This window comes from Sinocyclocheilus anshuiensis, unplaced genomic scaffold (assembly GCF_001515605.1).
Source record: "Sinocyclocheilus anshuiensis isolate Anshui unplaced genomic scaffold, SAMN03320099.WGS_v1.1 scaffold813, whole genome shotgun sequence".
Classification (NCBI taxonomy): domain Eukaryota; kingdom Metazoa; phylum Chordata; class Actinopteri; order Cypriniformes; family Cyprinidae; genus Sinocyclocheilus; species Sinocyclocheilus anshuiensis.
In genome coordinates, this window is record NW_015540942.1 from 713,686 (window position 1) to 729,903 (window position 16,218).

A 16,218-nucleotide genomic window follows, 5' to 3' on the forward strand; every position below is an offset into this window, starting at 1 on the left:
CTAATTAATTTTTTTTTTTTTTTTTTTTCAGAAATTCTGTGCATTGTATTTTAAATGAAGGCCTAACACATTCATTTAATTAATCTTTTAACCAAATAAAAATTCTATTAATTATTTAATATTTAAATTTATTAATAATTTTAGTAATAGTATTAGTAGTAGAGGTATGTACATTCTACTGAACAACAGTAACAGGCTATTTCAGGCACAATAATGTCTTCAAGTTAAACCGATCTTTTATTTTGACGGGCTGCCGTGAATACCTTTTAAATTTCTGTGTGCATATATGACGATAGTTTCTCTCAAATGAAATGGTCAAATGCTCATGGACTGACTCTGAGCAGTTCTAGAAATGACTTCAATTTGCGATTGAATCAGATAAAGCAAGTAAAGAGCACTCCTTTGATAATCATTGTAGATTATTGTCAGTTCAGTATAATACTATAGAATAATGGTACATTTAATACGATTAGAATATATACATTTTAGAATATATACATTGTATGCTTCCAAACTTAAGCTCAGTGCTTTACTGTCAAATGTGCATTACCAAGAAATAAACGTCGGGTCAATATGGTATATAGTCTCGTATCACATCATTTCTGTCCTAGTGGTCTGATTCATCAGACAGCCGTTTGCATTAACAGTATTCAGTGTCTTTCAGTCCAGGGCAGTGCTCAGTATGCCGGATTGGAGTATTAGAGGATTAAGGGGCGTCCTTTCAAACAGCTAGTTAGCATATCTGAATACAGCAGTCTCCAGTCGTTATTTTGCAGTAGCGTTTGTTGATGCTAGAGGCACATAAATTACACAGTTCACCTTTAAGGTCAAGTGTATTTGTTTCTGTATGTTGTTTTGAGGTTTACATTGCTTAGTATGGCCGGCTGCTCTGTGGAGTGCATTACAATTTACAGGCCTGCTGTTGAAGGGGAATTATCCGCTCATTATGGGCCTATTTGCCTCAGTGAGTCCTGTGTTCTCTTCCCCCAAGCTGCCAAACAGACCTGAGCACTGGTACTGGTCCCAGCCACAAAAACTTTAGCTCTTTCTCTTTTCCTGTCTCACCCACACACACTTACATGCATCCTATCAATGCCAATATATTTGTGACCAGGAAGCAAAGTTGACCGGGCTGAGAGAGCCCAGCTCAGGGAATACTAATGAGGACTTACCCAAGTACAATGGCGAGAAGCCTCTCTTCTTTCCCAAAGTAAGAGCTGAAAAAAGATTCTGGCAGACTATTTTGCTTCAAGCCAAAACAGCTAACTTTCAGTTTCTTTGGTTTACAGAGGACTCACACACATACAGGCACTGAGACTCAGAAAATAGGATTTGTCAACAAACTATAACAATAACCTACTCTATTTATGTGAGTTTTTTTTTTTTTTGGCCTGGTCTTGATTAGTAGAGTTCTTGATGTCATGCCTGTGTTAGTTCTGCTATCATCTGTTGTAGTCGACCCCTGCTGTCCGGTGCTGGTGGTCACCCAGTGACTGCCTATTCCTGATGTCACATCCTAACGTGAATGAATGGGAGCGTGGTGTAGTACATCAAGACTCATGGTTGTTGCATAAGACCCTCATGCATGTTGGCCCCTCCCTGCATTCTCCCACCAAGCGTCTTTGCAACTGACAAATAGCAACGTCAGCAAAGCCCCCTGTTCTTCGCCCCACAGTACAACTGCTGTTTATTTGTACATGCATGTTTATATTGAGTGAAAATTGAATAATAGTGCAGATGACATTTTTAGTATAGCAGGAATAGAGTAGTTTTAGGGTGAATTATTATTGGGTGAATTATTACATATGCACTCTTGATGTGTTCAGTTCAATTCAAGATTAGCACAGTTAATACACTACAATGTATAGATCTGCACCTCTTTCACTTTAGGCACAACTTTAAATTGTATATTTCTCACAAGATTTAAAAATAACAATGGGAGACCTCTAATCAAAGTAACAAATGGCATCCTCTTTGTTTTAAAGGATATTCTTCAATGTTGCCAAGCATGCTCTGCATGTTCTGAGCCGGTGTTGCTGTGTCTTTGGATGTTTGTAGTGCTCAATTTTCATTTGGCAGAAATTGGTCCAGCATTTATCTGAACTAATTTGTCTCCAACAAGGGATGGTAAACTACTGTAAAGTACTCTGACACTCTGACTCTTCGTAAGAGTTACTACAGAAAGACACAAACAAAACCGACCAATAACTGTTTAAGTAGTGAAACCCAAAGCCAGCATTTAGATTTACTTGTTTGGGGTTTTCATAAAAGGGTCATTTGCAGGCAAGGGAATAATCAATAATGAGGCTTTGATTACATCATTGCATATTTGGCTGGAAAAAGCTGGCTTTGGATTGGAGAATAATAAGAGTCTGTTCTCTTTGGACTTTGGTGTATTGTGTGTATGGGAGGCGCTGGGATAATTTGTAAACAATGCCTTCCTTGATGCCAAGAGCTAGTGTGCTTTTGTAAGTTTTCATCTCGTTTTGGGGGTTTCTATCTCTACTGAAGCCATCCCTTATTTCCTCCGAGCATGCATGCTTTCCAGTCGTCTTTCACTCTCCTCTGCATCATTAAAGTGCGGGCACAATATGCACAGATATTTAGCCCTTGGCCACCTGCCCGCCTCCATGTGAGCCTCATTTGGTCTGTTTATACTGTGTCCCATTCAGCCATTGAAGTGTTGTTTTCCTCTAAACTTGGGACCGCACCTCTGGTATGCAGAGCTACAACTTCACACACCCACTGTACTTTTAATATTACAAGAAAACTGTATACTTAAAATCAGCCAGTATGACAGGGAGCTGTGTGTGTGTTTCTGTGTATACACAGTCCTTGCAGTGCAGCCTATGCTCTGAGGCAGGCTTGCTTTTTTACATCTATTCAGCTCATTATATTGTGAGCAGCAGTGCTAATTGCAGCCTGAATGGTCTCGGCTAAATGTTTTGTGACAGTTTGAAAGCATGAAAGAGAAGAGTGGCGCACAAGAAAAGGAATCCCTCTTTTTGGATTAGTTTTTCCTCCCTCCTAATGGCACAACAGAATGCTCTTGGCTTTAACCTTCAACTCCCATGCAACCCTGTTTCCCCTCCCTCACTAGAGAGGCTCCTCTCCAAATCAGGAATAGAGGTAGATATAAATAACGCCCGGGTGAGGGAACAGATCGGATCCTGCCGAAGCCGTGTGGGATGAACGGGGCGGTCGCTCACGTACTGAGCTACAGCTCCTTGGCAGCATTTCAAATATGAGCCTCAGAAGCCTCGCGAGCAGCAGACATATTGTAACAGGGAATGGCCAGTGCTCTGCACGCAGCCTAGTGCTTCTCTCAGGATGGTCGGGCGACATCTCTCTTCAGGTACTTTTCCACTTCTCTGCGACCCCACCCCCACCAACCTCATAGTACGATCCTCCACGCACTGATAACAGGCTTTTCCTTTTCTTTGCTCTCTGCTGCACTGCTGCTGTTTGATCTGGAAGTGTAGCATTCGTGTAACTGCAAACAAAACGCAAATCCCTAAAGCTATTGCATTGCTTGTTAGAGATTAATGCAGGGCAGAAGTTTGCTATGCTCATCTGATAAGCTTTCTTCAGCGAGACACTGTAAGATATTGATGGCAGCGCTAAGCTTATTGGCTTCAGTTCAGATTTGATAAGATGGCGTCCTTTACTACGCCGTGACTGTACAGAAGGACAGCGTTTGTGTTGGAAACACACCATCCTCTCTTTCATAGACTCCCTCCTTTTTTTCTTATCTTTAGTTGAAAGTGCTTTTTTTTGCGTGGTTGGTGACAAAAAGACTGGTGTGCACGAGCACTGCCGCTTTGCTCAGATCTGACAGACTGAGCCGTGTCTGCGCATGTAAAGCCACACAAAAACAACAACAACAGAGTTGAGCGAGTGCCAGGAGGCTGGGCAGCATTTGCCAACTAATTAACACAACAGTATCCTGGTATCCATATGTAGGCATTTGCACTGTTTTCAGTGTTTTTATCAATGTGTCATATTTAGAATGAACATATTTCTTTGAAAGCAAAGTCTGCTGTTGTAATCTGTCAGTCCAGCAGAGGGAGATGGTTGTGGTTGGGAGAACCAAGGCTTTGCGGTTACAGCAGTGAAAAACAATGACTCCAGGCTAGCAATAATATGTGAACCAACACATGCAGTTATTGGTGCATTTTTATTATATTATACATTTTTTATTATATAAGTTATGACCATAGCTATCGTGCTGATGTAATGCACAATTTTTCTTAAAGCAAACCAAGAAAAAAATGTTTTGATCAATATAGCCAGATGTTGCAGTAAATGGTCATTTATATGAAAAAAAAATCTTTTTTTTTCAAGTGAAATGTAAATCTGAGAACTTTGCATTTGTAAATATTTATATAGATTTAATTCCATATCAGTGTTTTAATATTTTCTTAAATACCAAAACTTTTTGTAATCTAATTAAAATCTCTTGCAGTATCGTTTACTGCATTTATGTGTATTTTATCATAAGTATAAAAACTAAATTGTTTTGAGTGCTTATCTGAATTAATTAAATTTAATATAGTTTACAGGCAAGGTATTTCAATCATTTCTTTTTCTTTCTCTCTTTCTTCCTGTAGAGCTGCCCCCACAGAGTGGCCTGGCAGCCCAGTATGAGAATATATCCCCCAATCGCAGTGCCACTACAGCCTCTACCAATAGCTGCAGCAGCTGGGATCCACTGATTATTGACGAGTGCGATACGGAGGCGTGGCCTTCCATTTCATGCAAAGAAAGCCACACCCCTGCAGGATGCCCCTTGGACACTGAAAGTATCAGTGACATCAGCAGCATGAGCATGGCCACAGGAGCTGGCCAGCAAGGCCATTTCTCCACCAATCACCCCAGCAAAGTCAATGCCAGCCACTCAGGAGGTCTACTCTCTAGTCAGGGTGGGGCCAGCAGAGGCTGGGGCTCTGGCCCATCTCCTGCCAGTGGAGGAGAAGGGAAGAATGAAGTCTCCAGCCCATCAGTGGGAGCCAGGGGTTGGGGCTCCTCCAACTTTAACTTGAACTTAAACCCCAACGCCAACCCCTCTGCCTGGCCAGTTCTAGGACATGAAGGGGCCAGCATAGGTGGCGGCAGCTCTGGAGGAAGCAACCTTCCTCCTCCTAATATCTGTAGCCCACCGGGCACTCTGCCCAGTCAGGGCCCTAGCAGCAGTGGCAGTATAGGTGGTGCCAATGGAAATTCTGCAGGTAATGGTGGCAGTGGCAATAGCAGCACCACATGGGGTAGCATTGTGCCCAGTGACTCCTCAGAGCCACACTCCACCCCATCCACGAATGTGTCTTTCAGCTCCGAACCGCAGAACCTTAACACTGATGGACCAAATCACACTAAGCAAGAGCCCAGAAGCCCTGGCCACAGCCTGCCTAACTGGGGGGTTGGCCCTGCAGGCAAGGGCTCATTTGTTCAAAATCCAGGAGGAGCCTCACAGGTCAATGGGGATGAAGAACCTGTTTGGGGTAATGGCGATGCCAAGTCTGGTAGTGGCTCAAAAGACTCTGGTTGGGACTCAGGGAGCAGCTGGGGACAAGGAGGGGCCTCAGGCACTTCTGGCTGGGGACAAGCTGCCTCAACTGGAGACTGGGGTAAGCAGTCCAACAGTGAGCCCAAAGGATGGGATTCTTCAAGCTCTCCCACCCAAGAGCAGCAGCTCAATTCTTGGGTCCGTGGGGCCAAAGCCCCAGCCAGTGAGGGAAGCAGTGACAGTATGGAATGCCATCCTCGTAGGAGGGTCTGTTCATCAAGAGATGAGGCTTCCCCTATTCTGCCTGCCCAGGATATGGACCCTCGGGTTCTGTGTAACACAGGCTGGGGACAAACACCAGTGCGTCAGCACAGTGCTTGGGAGACCAAAGAAGCTGCACGCGCCAACTGTAAGAATGACATTGGAACTGAATCCTGGGGCTCTTCCTCAAATGCAGCCAATGTAGGACCAACACCAACATCTGGCAGTGCCAACCCCAACTCTGGCACTACATCCAGACCAGACTCTGGGGGCAAGAATGAGGGCCCATGCCCCAGTACTGGAGCTGGACCTGGATGGGGCACAGCCATGCCGTCACCCCAGGCTAGCTCTGGTTGGGCAGATCCTACCAGCAACAAGAAACCTTCCAGTGGTCCTGGAAGTTGGGGCAGTACCCAAGCTGGAGGTCCAGGTGGCAACCTGCAGAAAAGTGGTCAGACTTGGGGCTCAGAGGAGAAGTCTCCTACCTGGGAAGACAGTCATGCTAAAGCCAAACCACAGGCCTGGCCTGAGGGGCCCAACCCTTCTCGTGGATGGAGCAATGGACCTGGTGGAGAAAGCGGGTCTGGAGGAGAATGGGGTGAACCTGGAGATGGAAAGAAAAATGGTCCCTCCAGCTCGACCTGGGATGGAGAGGGTACTGGCTGGAATGAGGGCTCCAGAGGATGGGGCAAGCCTGCCCCGGGCGTAGGAGGAAACTGGGGAGATGCACAACACCCCAGTATGCCATCACAAGGATGGAATAACAAGCCTCAGGAGGGCACCAATGGCAATAGTGGCAGTGGAAGCATGGGCTCTTGGGGAGGTCCTAGCTCTGTAAAGCAGAGTGGCTCTGGATGGGGAGGAGGAAATGGTGGAGGTGTTAAACCTGACAATACTGGAGAGCCCACTGGATGGGAGGAGCCCTCTCCACACTCCATCCGCCGTAAAATGGAGATTGATGACGGTACCTCAGCTTGGGGTGACCCAAGCAGTTACAAGAAGACAGTCAATCTCTGGGACAGGAATAACCCTGGGATGCAAAGCAAACCAGGATCTGGCAATGCCAACAATGTACCCAACAACCATCATCATCATCCCCACCATAACCAGCCTCCCATGCAGACCCACAGTCATGGAGGGTCAAATTCAAACAATAATCACATTTCTCCTGATAACACTGGCCCACATCCAACAGGACCACCTCACAGTAGAACAACCCTCATGAATCCAGGTAAGACCTTTACCTGGTTAAAATGTATCACTGTATGTTTCTTTGATAATTTTGGCATACAAGTGAAGAAAAAAACTAACTGTTCATGATAAGAGAACATGCTAGCAGAAAAAAAAATGTTCGGATAAATCAGTCAACAGAATAGTGTTTACATTCTGTCTACGAGTGTAGTTCAGGATAGCATTTGAGCCAGGAGGAAGTGTGTAATTAGGGTTGGGTCGCCATCTGTGGGGAGTATCACTAGGCCTCAGCAGGATACTTGGAACAAACCCGACGCCCTCTGCTGTTTGTGTGTAGCTTTGCACTCCCTCTGCCAAAGCTGTATTTAACGTGGCATCCTCCGATCTCCCTTGTGCCAAGAACTAAACAGACATTTAATATTGCAGCTTAATATTCCATTTTATGACAGAGGAGCCTACAGTTACATTTGTTTTTAAAAAGAAATAAACAAAATAAAGTTTTAATTAGAATAAATGTCTCAAAAAAACTGTGAAATTCATGTTAATTTTTGTAATTCAAATTTTTATGCTAATAATATAATTTATAGAGGAAAAAATACAAAATATCTAGCTGTATATATACTACACGGTGCCAGCCTCAAGAGAATTTAGTATATGGTTTATGATACAGTGAAAACTAAAGGTGCACTTGTCCTGAGTTTTGCCGTATTTCTTTGCAGGATGGGGCGAGATGACAAATGTCCATTCAAAACCTGAACCCTCATGGGTAGAGCCAGCCACCCTTGCAGCAAGTCTGGACAATGGCACTTCAGCATGGGGTAAACCCCCAGGCGGCTGGGGTGATAATGGCCCTGAGGTCTATGGTCGAGGCAACGGACCTCCTGGATCTGCCCCCTGCAAACCTGGTTAGTTTTATGAATGTACATTTATTTATTAATTTGAATAAATATAATTTTAGTTGCTTTAAATGATTTTATGTGATTAAAAAAAAAAATCAGGTCAGGTGATAGATATCAGAGCTTTGAAGTGTGTAACAACAGGGCCCCCTGTTGTTGTAAATAATGCACTACAGGATTATATATGTTTTGGTATCTCAGTAAGGACAAATGAGTTATTTCTATTGTTTGTAAACATAACCAGTAGCAAATGTTAATCTGTGCTTCTACTGTGGACATATTCAATAATCTGTCTTTTTGTTCCTCAAGGCCCAAAATCTATGCAAGATGGCTGGGGTGGTGGAGAGGACATGGGCCTGTCTGCAGGGCAGTGGGAGCAGGATGAGGGTGACATGTGGAATAGCACTGCATCTCAAGAGAGCAACTCCTCCTGCAGCTCCTGGGGTAACCCACCCAAAAAGGGCCCACCAAAGGTAAAAAAAAAAAAAAGCTACATAAGTTGAATGTAGGTGTCATTACATGCTGCAAATACAGCTCATCTGTTTTTCTTTAAAGGGAAAAGTCCCAAACAAACAGGATGATACTTGGATAATGAATCGTCTTATCAAGCAGCTGACTGACATGGGCTTCCCTGTGAGTACTGCTTATCTTTCATAAAATAGCATTTCTCACTCTGTATATTTGACTGTTGTCCCTGGGGTTAATTTAGCGATACTGACTGGATAATTGTACATTATCCTTATAGTTTTAAAAATATCCAGTTGCAAATGTATTAAATTATTAAAATTAATATTTGTAATAAGTATTAATGCAAATAGTTTATACAGTATATGGTGTTTACTGTGTGTTTGTGTTTGCCTTTGCAGAGAGACCCTGCAGAAGAGGCTCTCAAGAGCAACAACATGAACTTGGATCAGGCCATGAGTAGGTGTTATATCTGCAGAATTTGATCAGAGCTTCTTTGCTAGAATATTGTATTCAAATATCATTTGTGTGGTAGGTGCCCTGTTGGAGAAGAAGACCGAACTAGATAAACGGGGGATGGGAATCTCTGACTATAACAATGGCCTAGTCAATAAACCAATGGGCTGCAGGCCTTCAGTCATCTCCAAAGAATCCTCCTCAGATCGTCCCCCCTTCTTGGACAAGGTATGTGCTTTTCACAATTAAAAATCAGCACATTGTAATTATTGCATCTAGAAGACTTCACATTGTGCTGGATTTTGTTTGTCTTAGCTATTTATTTATTTTGTCATTTGCTCGTTAGGATGCTGGGCTAGCAGATGATGCCCAAACCTCACCGTTTATGCCTTCTCCGAGCCTGAAGCTCCCATTGGGTAGTACTGCACTCCCTGGCCAGAGCCTTGGAGTTGCAATGCAAAACTTGAACAACAGACAGGTGGGTCTGTGAGGATCTATGTGTATTTTGTATTTCAGCATTGTGTTAATCATCGTCCACCTGGCTGCCAAGATACTGAAATCTTTATTGCCTGATGTTAAACCGATTTAGAATGAGTTGTTTTGTGTGTTTATGTAGATGCAGAGTGGAGTGTTTGGTAGTAGCGGAGCAGCACAAGCCCGGGCCCTGCAGCAGCAGCAGCCTCCTCCCCAGCCGTCAGTGCCACCTCTCAACTCGTCCCAGCCTAGTCTACGTGCTCAAGTGCCTCAGTTTTTCAGCCCTCAGGTGTGCAAACAGACATAGATGCATGTAGTTTAGCACCTTATTGTGACAATGACTTCATTTGGTTACAGATAGTTTTTCACCACTTGAGTATATGTGGGAATGATGAAATCATGCTGAAGTCTGACCATTTTGTTCACTGACAGGTTCAAGCACAGCTTTTACAGTTTGCAGCAAAAAACATTGGTCTCAACCCTGCACTTTTAACCTCACCAATAAACCCTCAGCATATGACCCTGTTGAACCAACTTTATCAGCTGCAACTGGTAAGTGCCAGTCTTTCGACATCTTACTGATCTGTAATTAAAGAATGTTTTTTTTTTATTGGCCAGAAAGCTTACATTTCACTCCTAATTTCTCATTGTAATGAAAGCTTGTCATTTTGATCTTGCAGGCGTACCAGCGTTTACAAATTCAGCAGCAGATGTTGCAGGCACAGCGCAGTGTTTCTGGCCCCATCCGACAGCAAGAGCAGCAAGTGAGCGGTTCCTTCCCACAGCTAGTGCCACCCCGATACCATTAAAATCTCACAACCCTCAATACTGATTTGTTTGTTTTTAAATTCTAATGTGACTTTTAAATCTCAAACTTCTATAAAGGTGATCTGTGTTCACAAGCATGTCTTCTCGCAGGTTGCACGTACAATCAATAACATGCAGCAACAGATCCAGCAGCACCAGCGGCAGCTGGCTCAGGCTCTGCTGATGAAACAACAGCAGCAGCAGCCACCCACCTCACACCCGGGCCTGCATCCCAGCGCAGGCAAATCAGCTCTGGACACATTTCCAGCCCACCCCCAGGCCTCCAGCCTCTCTGTTTCCGACCTTCAGACCAAAGAGCCGCAGTCTTCTCCAAACTCCTTTTCACCATACCCTATTTGTGAGTTACCAGCACGCTCTGTTATTGTATTCTTTCTGTTCAGACTAGTGACGATCCAAATATTCTTCTATACACTGTTCCCACAGTTCTAGTAAACCTGGAATTGCCACAGAATTTTGAAAGTCTTGAAAAAAGTCATGTACATTTCTATAGTGAATATATTTTTTTCTAGTCCACTCTAAAATGTATAATCAGCTAGATATTGCTCTTTGGTGCAGATAAGTTGATTTGCATTGCATAGAGATTCTCAATTTGTGAGCAAATCTTTTCTTTTCGATGAGTCAGTCAAACTGGTTCACAAATTGACCCAAAAGATTCATTGGTAAATATGTCTAAATCATAATGATTTTTAAAAGCCTTTATTCAGTAACAAATGATTTGAAAAGTCATGGGAATTTTTGGGAAGCTATTTTCTCTCTCAATCCAGTTCACCCTAAATTCAACCCTGCTGATTCTTGCATGTGTGCTTCTCTGCAGCTGGATTGAACCCTAACATGAATGTGAACTGCATGGCAGTGAGTGGCCTGTCCATTAAGGACTCTCCTCAGCCTCAGTCACGCCTGTCACAGTGGACACACCCAAACTCCATGGAGAACCTCTCTGGCAGCTCCTCTCCAATGGAGCCCAACTTCAGCAAACATGGTACACATCATTATTATAGATATCAGTATGCATATTGTGAATATGTGGTAGTGTTAATTTCGTTAACGAAAACTATGACGAAAAATGTTCGTCAACAAGGTTTTTTCCCCTGACGAAAACGAGACTATAATTAGGTCATTAAAGGTGCAATATGTAAGATTTTTTTATTAAAATATTCAAAAACCACTAGAACAGTGTTATATATTTTGCTGACTTGTGTACTTACATTATCCCAAATGTTTCAAAGAATGTTTAAATTCAGAGAAATAAGCAATTTTAACTAGTGGCACGGACCGTGTCTATAGTGTCATTGTGTTGCCTGCCAATGAGGTCATAACCCCTCGATTTCCAGTTTTGTTTTGTGGAAAACATGGAAACACCAAAGACGCTTTAATATGTTGTGCATTTTATTAGACAGGTGACGACCGCACAGAGTAGCATTATAACAGAACTTTCAAACGTATCTAGTATGATAAAACAGAGCTGCTTTACACCACATATGCACGACCAGAAGGAGCGGAAGCGCTAAAGTGTGGCATAATAAAAGTTCAGCTGCTTTCGAGCCGTGTGTCACTCTCGTCTCTCATTAGCAATTTCTTCAGCGGCCTCGTTTCGCTTTGACTGCTTTCCACCTCACTCTGCTTCATACTACGATGTTAATAAATCTTTAATACATTAGCTCATCCACGAACATGATTTCTGCCCGAGTCCCATCGGTTGTGGGGATGAAGACGACAACTCCCATGATTCCACACCCAGTCACAGCGCCATCTACTGGTGCGTTCAAGTCATGTCGGATAGATCGTATTTACGAGTTGAGCGCACATGAACGCCACCACAAAGACGTTATTCAAACTACACCTTTGTTTGTTTTGAATACGCGCCCTCTAGCAGTGAAAACTTACATATTGTACCTTTAAATGATAACTGAGACTAAATGAACATGCAATATCATTGACGAAAAAAGACGAGACTTAAAATGTAGTTAAAAGAACAACATCTTTACCAAAACCTTTTTATTTTTGTTGAAAAAAGTGGAGCCAAAACATTTCAGACTGCTGTACAAGACTATTACGCGAGCATTCATGTTTGCGGTTGCCAGATATCAAGAGCTCAAATCCCCCAATCAGAGCTTTACTGTTAAACGGATACGTACTCAGCCCGGCTTTTTGCTTTATGCAATCTGGCAACCATTCACACGCCCTCTCTCTGCAGAGGCGCTGTGATCTGAAAACACCGACATACAGTACTGTACAAGTAAGCTGGAGTTCAGCGATCTCCGTTTGAGATATTCTGCTTAAATGAAAGTGTCATTCAGCCAGTCTGTGTTCTGTCATGGATCTCGACTGCATTGTTTGTGATAGTGGTTGCTGATTGTAACATTAATTACACAGCCTTTGTGCAGCAATAAGTCTTTTTGCCATTGTTTTAAAAGAGAAACATTAATGCAATTTGGAACTATTGGAATTACTATTAGGAATTCCTCTGTTATAATATTTGAGAGTATGTTTTTGTAACACAGGTTTTCATAACGTAGACAGTGCGAGTGTATATATTAAGTATTTGGTGTTTATTTAGCCTCTAATTGATATCCTGTTATAAATCTGTACACTAGATAAGGTAAAATAAACCATGCATACGAGTCGGCATTCTATTGACCTGTGCCTATTGGTGAAAGAGCAACTTCTGATGAAATGTAAAAATAAATTTCCCAAAGGACAACAATCATTGCAGTTAAAATTGAGAAAAAAAAAAAATTATCTTTTTAACCATTATACAGTAAGACAAAAATATGACAAATGTGTGTTTCCACTCACTAAAACTAGACTAAAATTCTCAGACATTTAGTCGACTAAAACTTGACTAAAACTAAAACAGGACAAGTTGACTAAATATGATAAAAACTAAAAATTACATTTGACACAGGACTAAGACTAAATTAAAAATAGCTGACAAACTTAACACTAATATGTGGCATAGTAGTTAATATCAGGCTTGATACTGATGATATTCCATATCACCAATATTACACAGGTGCCATCTCTGCAGGCCCCAGTCTGGGTCCCCCAAGTAAGCCCACGCTGGATGACTCCTACAGTCCCTACAATCTGATTCCCAGCTCCGAGTCTCCTGCCAGCGCCCTGGCACCTCATGATAGCTGGGGTCAGGGAAAGAACACAAATGACAAGATCTCCAATGGGACCAATGTCAACTGGCCTCCAGGTGACTAAATGGCCTCTCTAAAATCTCTTTGGACTAGTAGGATTATGAAAGCATTAAAGGGGTCATATGATGCAATTTCAAGTTTTCCTTTCTCTTTGGAGTGTTACAAGCTCTTGGATTTAAAATTGTTCGGATACTTTTGGACAGTTAGGTCACACTTATAAAACAACCAAATGTCATTACACTAGATTAAAACAACATTAAACCAAGTAGCATCTGCAGTGTTCGAACTATGCCATGGACTTTGGGGGAGCCCACTCGATTTTTTTTTTTATAACGGATGGGGGGGGGGTCGTGCGCTTGCGCGTGCCTCAAAAGAGGGCTTACAATATCTTACAAAGATACATAACAGCTACAAGTGTATGCACTACTTGCTTTATGCAAGCACTATATAGGATAAATCACTCCCCAAAATTTCACAAATCACGTTTTCAGGGGAGCCCATGTCTTATTAAGGGGAGCCGAGCTCCCCCTAGCTCCCCCGTAGTTTGCACCCTGAGCATCTGGGAAAAATAAATACAAAATTTTCAAAATGACTTTTAAGTGACTTTTAGTTGTCCAGCAGAGTTACTACAGGCGTAGTTCACCACATTAACTATGGACATAATCCACTGTTTGACAAACTAACGATGTTGGAAAACCATAAAATACTGAAATATTTTCTTTTTTGAATATATCATTTAAGAAAAAGAAAATAATCCAATGTTTTTCATTTTTCACATATTTGTTTTTAATAAATGCCATTGATTGGATCAGGGTTTTGCAGGATTTAAAAACATTTTTCAAATCATAAAAATTGGTAATTAAAATTAACAATTTTAATATAAAAACTACCAAAATGAAACCGTTACTAAAAAAGGCTGAAATTTATTAGTTTACCTGCATGCCATGTGATCATCAACCGACATCAGAGAACTGTGAACATACAAATATGTTGTTAAATTATTAAAATATTAACTTAAAATCTCAATGGGGCTTTAAGTAAATATTTTAGGTAAATATTTTGTAATATAACAGTTACAGCTAATGAAAAAGTTTTGGAATCCCTAGATTGGATAAATGTTATATAATGCAAAGACAATCTCACATTTTTAAGTGTACCAAATAGTGTATGTATTGATAGACAATGTGTCATGCTTGATCTGATTGGTATGAAATCCCTCAGAGTTTTGTCCAGGAGTGCCCTGGAAAGGACTGCAGAATATTGACCCTGAGACTGACCCCAATGTGACCCCAGGGAGTGTTCCCAGTGGGCCCACCATCAATACCAACATTCAGGATGTGAACCGCTACCTGCTAAGAGACAGGAGTGGAGGTAAAAAAAAAAAAATAAAAAATCTATCAGTGAAGTTTCTGTCAGATGACACTGAAAGTACAAAGCCTGAATAAATCCCATAACACCATGTATAGTTAAATATTTTTATATATTCTGAATAAAAGGTATTGCGTATTGCAGTACTGTTTTTATTTAGAATGTCTAAATGTTTTTCACATAATACAACCACTAAGATTGCAGTTGGTATTTTCTTCCATTTTCTTTTCTTTGTATTTTCTACGTACGTTATTTTTCTGATTTCAACTTTGAATTATTGCGTACTTTGTGCGGGACATATCGTAGGTTCCACCCTAACTTCCTCACAGGGTGAGGCTCTGCCTCCCTCCAGCGTTTGGCCAGTCACTAGCTCTTTCAGTCTGTCCTCCCAAGAGGCAGCCAGCACAGGTACAACTCCCAGAATCCCCTTCCTGCCCTCAGTCCTGCTCATCAAACTCTTTTCTTACCACTTACTGTTCAACCTAGCATGGGGCCCTAAAACGGTGGTCGCATTCCTGTATATCTAGTACATCCAACTCAAGTGTGACCCTTTCCCCCGTAGAGAGTTCTATCCTGCCTACATTCATCTGTACATCCCCTCAGTGGTGTTATTCACACACTGTCCCTTTGTGCAGCATGGTCACCGGCTATCTGTGATTTTTGTGAGGTGGAAGTGCTGAGAAGGCACTCTTTTATTTGTGAGACATGAACTCTTACAATATAACACATGGGCCTGTTTGCGGTGGCACCTCAGTGACTGTGACTGCTGTGAGAACACCTTTCAGTTAGCAAACACATTTACATCTCTGATCTACAGGGAAGCTGTCTGACATGAAGTCCACTTGGTCTCCGGGGCCCATCTCGCACACCCAGGCTTCTCTCTCTCATGAGCTTTGGAAAGTCCCACAAGGACCCCGGAACACAACAGCTCCTACACGGCCGCCCCCAGGCCTGACCAACACTAAGCCTAAGCCCTCGTCCACGTGGGGCGGAAACACCCTGAGCCTGGTGGCTGGCTGGAGCAGCTCCTACTCTTCAGGTGTGTGCATAAAAGGTGCAGTTTAACACTAGAACCGCCACAGGGTAAATGTTTTTAGTTTTTTACGTTTTTCAAATGTACATGACAGATTTTACTAAAATTGTGTAATTTACAATCCCCTGATGTTAAAAATTGTTTAGGCAAAGCCAGATCAAAAAACGGGGCATTTAAAAACAAATTAATAATTAATTAGCTGAAGCTGTGCACTTAAATTTGTCATCGCATCATACATCCTATGCAGTGTGGTGAATTATTGTTCATTATTGTCTTATCTATTTTAGTAATTTAAATAACATGGGTTATCTTAATATATTGCTTAATGACATTGTATTATAATATCACACTACTCAAATATGTATTTATTTCCTTCTTTTTCTCGTTGTCAGTGCAGGCTTGTTTAGGTTATTGACCGCTATGAAAAGTGATTAGTGTAGCCTACATAAAAAAAAGCCTCGACCATAAAACAACAGGACAAAAATATAGTTGATTACTAGACATAATAATTTCATGACTCTAGACACTTCTTTGTGAAGACAGTGGCATAATACAGTGAAATAATATGTTCTTTAGCAATATCAAAACAGTAGTCAT

At 41.9% G+C, this 16,218-nt stretch overlaps 1 protein-coding gene across 1 annotated transcript in view; it reads left to right on the plus strand.

Moving 5' to 3' along the window:
• The window catches only part of LOC107689678 (trinucleotide repeat-containing gene 6C protein-like), a 50,975-nt gene extending 35,322 nt beyond the window's left edge, over positions 1–15,653 (plus strand). Inside the window, exons 4-19 of the mRNA XM_016487800.1 lie at positions 4,611–6,995; positions 7,675–7,860; positions 8,161–8,324; positions 8,407–8,484; positions 8,718–8,775; positions 8,852–9,000; positions 9,119–9,250; positions 9,389–9,535; positions 9,679–9,798; positions 9,927–10,010; positions 10,165–10,411; positions 10,889–11,053; positions 13,088–13,276; positions 14,442–14,591; positions 14,895–14,996; positions 15,406–15,653. Coding sequence (XP_016343286.1) covers positions 4,611–6,995; positions 7,675–7,860; positions 8,161–8,324; positions 8,407–8,484; positions 8,718–8,775; positions 8,852–9,000; positions 9,119–9,250; positions 9,389–9,535; positions 9,679–9,798; positions 9,927–10,010; positions 10,165–10,411; positions 10,889–11,053; positions 13,088–13,276; positions 14,442–14,591; positions 14,895–14,996; positions 15,406–15,653 — 4,604 coding nt within the window. The remainder of the gene's footprint in view (positions 1–4,610; positions 6,996–7,674; positions 7,861–8,160; positions 8,325–8,406; positions 8,485–8,717; positions 8,776–8,851; positions 9,001–9,118; positions 9,251–9,388; positions 9,536–9,678; positions 9,799–9,926; positions 10,011–10,164; positions 10,412–10,888; positions 11,054–13,087; positions 13,277–14,441; positions 14,592–14,894; positions 14,997–15,405) is intronic.
• Positions 15,654–16,218: the final 565 nt, after the last annotated feature.